General features: G+C 41.5%; 1 protein-coding gene across 1 annotated transcript; it reads right to left on the reverse strand.

Moving 5' to 3' along the window:
• Nucleotides 1–3,813: 3,813 nt before the first annotated feature.
• Nucleotides 3,814–5,600, reverse strand: LOC121391054. Its single transcript, XM_041522811.1, has 3 exons — nucleotides 5,348–5,600; nucleotides 4,506–4,639; nucleotides 3,814–4,152 (listed from the first exon to the last, which is right to left on the reverse strand). Exons 1-3 carry the CDS (start codon nucleotides 5,598–5,600, stop codon nucleotides 3,814–3,816), a joined length of 726 nt encoding a protein of 241 aa, XP_041378745.1.
• Nucleotides 5,601–5,875: the final 275 nt, after the last annotated feature.

Consider the following 5,875-nt stretch of genomic DNA (forward strand, 5'->3'; position numbering starts at 1 on the left):
GCAAAGCGATCAGGGATCAAATTTCACCTGCAATTTGTTTCAACAAGTGTTACGTGAATTAGGTGTAAAACAATATACCTCGACTGCATACCACGCGTAAAGCCAAGGCTGTATTGAACGTTTTCATCAAACGCTTAAGTCGATGCTGCGTACATATTGCTTAGGCCATCAAACTAGTTGGGATATCGGACTGCACATGGTAATGTTTGCTGCTCATGACACAGTGCAGGAGTCATTGGGATACACCCCATTTGAGTTAGTGTATGGCCACGCAGTGCGAGGGCCTCTAAAATTGGTTTATGAGGCATGGACCTCAGAATCCCAACCAAAAGATCTGCTAACGTATGTCATGGATTTTAAAACGCGTTTGTATGCGGCTACTAAGGCTGCCAGTGCCGCTATTACGACAGCTCAAGCCAAGATGAAAACTTGGTATGATAAATCCGCTTCGGCCAGACAGTTAGACGCGGGTGATGAAGTTTTGGTTCTGTTTCCGTTAGTAGGAAATTCTTTACAAGCTAAATACCAAGGTCCATATACAGTTGAAAAGAGATTAAATGATGTGAACTATTTGATCCGAACTCCCGACCGGAGAAAGACGCACCAGGTGTGTCACATAAATTTGTTAAAGAAGTACTATCCTCGGGAAAATGATGATATGGTCATAAATCCTGCGAGAGAGCCCGTATGCTCTGTAAATCCTGTCGACAGACCGATCAGTGAAAACGATTCACACCTACATGCAGCCGAACCGCGGTTACGTAACTCTTAGGTCATAAACAATCTTTCCGACAAAGTACGCCACCTTACTGTGGAGCAACAGCGGGATATTCGCGGATTAATTCAAGAACACATCAGCGTGTTTGGGGACGTACCCACATGTACCAATACTGTTGAACATGATGTAGATATAGGTGACACTGTGCCGATAAAACAGAATCCTTATAGATTAAACCCTGCTAAACGTGCAGTCATGAAAGCTGAAATTCAAAGTATGCTGGATATGGGAATTGTTGTGCCTAGTGTCAGTGCGTGGAGTTCCCCATGCATTTTAGTTCCTAAACCGGACGGAGGTGTTCGTTTATGTACCGATTACCGTCGCGTAAATGCGGTAACAAAGAGTGATTGTTATCCATTACCACGAATTGAGGATTGTATTGATGAAATTGGAGAAGCAAAATTTGTGAGCCGTTACGATTTACTGAAAGGGTATTATCAAATCCCTCTAACAACTAGAGCTCGTGAGATCTCCGCGTTTGCCACACCCGATGGTCTGTACGAGTATACCGTAACTCCATTCGGCATGCGAAATGCACCCGCTACATTTCAACGTATGATAAACACTGTTATCCAAGGTTTAGACGGATGCAGGGCTTATATAGACGACGTAGTGATTTTCAGTAAGACATGGAAGGAACACATGGAACGAAATCGCATATTTCTAAACCGGGTGGGAGAAGCGCATCTCACCATTAATCTGGTTAAAACAGAATTTGCTCGTGCCACAGTCACATTTTTAGGACATGTTGTCGGTCAGGGTAAAGTTCGTCCTGTTGATGCCAAAGTGCAAGCTATTGGTGAGTTCGCGCGACCAGATGGTAAACGCAGTCTTATGCGGTTCTTAGGTACCGTCGGGTACTATCGCAAGTATTGTAGAAATTTCGCGGATGTTGTATCTCCTCTTACCAACCTACTTCGCAAAAACACAAAATATGTTTGGACTAATGATTGTGAACAGGATTTCAAAAATGTAAAGGGTTTATTGACTAATTCCCCTGTGCTTATGGCTCCAAACTTCGAAAAGCCATTCAAACTAGCCGTTGACGCTAGTGACGTTGGTACGGGTGCTGTTTTGTTGCAAGAAGACACCCAGGGGATTGAACATCCTATCTGTTATTATTCCAAAAAATTGAATCCCCATCAGCGAAATTATTCTACCATTGAGAAAGAAGCTTTAGCATTAATTTTAGCTCTACAACACTTTGAAATCTATCTGAGTCAGGCTAATTATCAGATTGTGGTGCTGACAGATCATAACCCTTTAGTGTTTGTTAATAGAATGCAAAACAAAAACCAGAGGTTGATGCGTTGGAGTCTTCAATTACAGGAATATAATCTAAAGATTGAGTATGTAAAAGGAAAGGATAATATTATCCCAGACGCTCTCTCGCGTACTTAAGTGATACACAAAGGAATAGTGATGAAAAGTTTAAATTGTTTGAATTGTGTAGCTAGTGTCATTGTAATGGTATTATTGCATAGTTAGTAGTTTACAAGTTAGGTCTAGAATGATGGAGGTCAGTAATTGCCTGCTCCAGTTAGATAAAAGCTTAACTCACTTTTAGTTCATTAATAGGTAAGTATGTACATTTTACCTCAGTGATCAATCATGTATATTGTATGACTTTATTGCGACATTTATCACGATGTATTTTTATTGTCAAATGGTCATAATATGTATAATTTACTTTTAATGATATCATAACTTCGTTATATGATATCATTACGTTATGGGGGAGGGTGTCATGATGTCAGATGTATAGCAGACAGACATCATGTGTAAGGCCATCTGTTTAAACATCCCAACGACACTAAACTCACTAACCACCATATGTGTGCAACTAACAATAATTAAACGTTGGAACACTCACTACGAACACTCATTACAAAGCTGTGGAAACAACGCGGCCTATCTATTTATCTGCTACTGATGAGAGCTTAATTTGTTGTGGAAGTCAAAGAAACTATCATGTGTCATTCACAAGCGTATAATGTATTTACTGCCAACATAAAACGGTTGGTGCTTGTGAATCCAATGTGAACTATATAATGTTACGTGAGATTACCTCATATCTCCAAGGACCATGCCTGGTGCATAAAAGTCTTGTCTGAGGTTTGGTGTAGCAGTTCCATAGAAGCTCCGTGCCAAGCGACGTTACGGCTGTTTGACTGAAGAAAGGGTCGGAGTGTACAACCACGTACCTGATGTCCACAGAGGACAATATTGTTGGAGTAACATATTATTGAAGAGTCGCAGAACTCAAGCTTATTGAAGTCCAGTTATCTACCTGTCGTTTGAAGTGCCGCAGAGCTGAACTGAGGGAACCGTCCTATCAGCCGAATGAATCTACATGATGATATCATTGAACATTTGTATAGAGAACATATAAAGTGAGTGTCGTAGTTTGAGCAGTGGTCAGTACAACAGATTGTTGTATTCAGTGTAAGTCACCTTGGTGACAGTTAGCTGTTTATGTATTAAATGATTACATGTTGATTTGTGTTGGTTTTGTTGTTTAGAGAAAGTCAGAAGTGATCATTCATTATAAACTGAAGTATTAGTTTAATCGTCTGCCATTTCTGCAGACTGGGGGCTCGTCGAACCATATTATATATATTTTCTTAGTAATTCACCACCTTCGCTGTTACAATGTCTGGAGACAGGCGTCCGTAACACCATGGCCCACGGGCACAGTATGTCCAAGAAATGTAACTGATGCACGACTGAAATCATACTTGGCTTTGAAATATTAGGGTTAGGGTGTCCATGTGCTCCACCCATATATCTGACGCAAGAACTACGTCGTCGAGATATAGACTGACATTTGGCAAGTCTGCTAGTAGAGTGTTCATCATCTGCATGAAAACTACGGGAACGGTTTTCAAACCAAAGTGCATCACACAAAACTGGTATAGTCCATCTGGCGTAATAATCGCAAGAACCTGTTTGGCCTTTTCAGTTAATTAAATTACGTAATAGCCTTTTAATAGGTCCAACTTGGTGATGAAATTGGCATGTCCGACACAGTCGATTCAGTCGTCCAGTCTTGGTAATGGATACACATCAGCTTGAATCAGCTGATTAACACGCCATAGGTCAGTGCACATTCGAAAACTGTTATCTTCCTTGGATATGAGGATAACGGGTGATGCCCACTGACTACTGGAATGTTCAATGATCTTGTTTTTCAACATGTAATCAATTTCTGATTTTAAAACTGCACGCTTGTCAGGATTGAGTCTATAGGCATGCTGACGAATGGGCGACGTCATTGGATCCAGGCTGACATGATTTATTACAGCATTGGTCACTGTAGGCAGGTCTTGACAGATGGACAGGTTCTTCTTTATTAAGGTCGCGAGTTCCCCTTGCTGCAACCTGTCCAGGTAGCGTAGATAGTGGCTCAAGTTAGCGAGTCACAGGGTATCGAGTGGCTCCCGACGTGAACAGGTAACAGGCATTATTGGCAGTCTGCTTACATAACCTTTCAGTAAATTGATCTGGCAATAGTTTTCCTATCCCTGTCTGGAGTATTTATTACATATCCAGTGTCACTGAAGTACCTGTTCTGTAAGGACCCCCGTTTAATGGGAATATACAGCAGCACCTTATCACCAGTATTAAACTGACGACTTTTAGCCTTTTTTGTCAAACTGTAGTTTAATTTTACTTTAATAATAGTAAAAATACTTTTTCGCCACAACCTATCTCTAACCTTACCTACGTAATTCAGCAGGTTCTCTGAACTAGAGTCTTCAAACGAACTATCTTTGACAAGTTTTAGTGGGCCTTTAGCCGAATGGCCATATACTAACTCAAACGGTGTGAATCCCAAAGATTCTTGTTCAGCATCATGTGCTGCAAACAACACGAATGAGATTGACTGATCCCAATCGGTACCATTATGCAAACAATGTCATCGAATCATGCTTTTCATGCTCTGGTGGAAACGTTCAATTGCTCCCTGGCTCTCCGGTTGAGAGGCAGCTGGACGAATCTGAAGAATATCTAGTATGGCCAATACCTGCTGGATCAATTTGCTCATAAAGTTAGTACCACGGTCACTTTGAATATTAGCCAGTAAACCCGTGTAAGTGAAATATTTTATCAATGAGCTAGCTATGACGGTGCAGTAACTTTTCTTAGAGATATCGTTTCTTGGAAACGCTTCGTTAGACAGATAATCGTTAACAAAAATTGGTTGCCTGTCTGGGTTTTCGGTAACGGCCCAACTACATCTATCAACACCTTTGAAAAGGCCTCCCCACTATGAGAACCTTTTGTAGCGGGTAGGGCGGAATCCCTTGATTCGGTTTCCCTACCACCTGATACACATGACATGACATATGCAAACATTCTCTTCCAATAAAAACTTAGACGCAAGTTTACCATAAGTTTTAGTTCACCCTAAATGACTCGCAATCACATTGTCATGAGCTAACAATAACAACACAGCACGATACTGACTTGGCACAACTATCCTATCTTTGGTAACATACTCTTCACTATCAGGTACTATTTTCTCAACACACTTATTCATTAGCACCCCGTTATTACCATAATAACCTGACAACTGGAACTCAATCTCTTTATTTGTTAACACCTGCGTGCGAGCGTCTAACAGAGCAGGGTCAGCCCACTGTTCCCTAATTAATTCTTGCCTATCCCATGGTAACGTACCCTCATCAAACACTACTGGCTCATTGGTCCCCTGGGAAGTATTCGAAGTTCTGGTCTCAGCCATCACCACACCTGATTTATTAGGCCCTTCGTCTTCCAAGCATCTGGGTTTCCTTTTAGCCGTCATAGACCTAGTCATTACGCAAGCTGCATATGTAATCTCATCACGCCCACATTTCTCTACTGGAAGTGGCTTATCTTCGACTATCATTTGATTACAGTTCGGTTGGCCACAATGACAGGCTAGGTCATTTGCCAACAACACCCTCGAATGGTAAGGTTTTAACTACACCCATAACCACTGGACCTGTTACAAACTTTGAACACCTTATGTAACCTGACAACAATACTCCCCCCCCCCCCCCCCCCCCCCCCTGTAACTGATATTAGAAGCAAACTACGTCCTATATCAGA

The sequence above is a fragment of the Gigantopelta aegis genome, unplaced genomic scaffold (assembly GCF_016097555.1).
Source record: "Gigantopelta aegis isolate Gae_Host unplaced genomic scaffold, Gae_host_genome ctg1348_pilon_pilon:::debris, whole genome shotgun sequence".
Taxonomy (NCBI): domain Eukaryota; kingdom Metazoa; phylum Mollusca; class Gastropoda; order Neomphalida; family Peltospiridae; genus Gigantopelta; species Gigantopelta aegis.

Coding starts and splice junctions, on each gene's coding strand:
- LOC121391054 (XM_041522811.1), bottom strand. CDS start 5,600: ATGACTAGGTCTATGACGGCTAAAAGGAAACCCAGATGCTTGGAAGAC. Junction 4,640..5,347: donor GATTGAGTTCCAGTTGTCAG/GTTATTATGGTA, acceptor TGTTGTTTGCAG/CACATGATGCTGAACAAGAA. Junction 4,153..4,505: donor CAGAGAACCTGCTGAATTAC/GTAGGTAAGGTT, acceptor GACAGGTTGCAG/CAAGGGGAACTCGCGACCTT.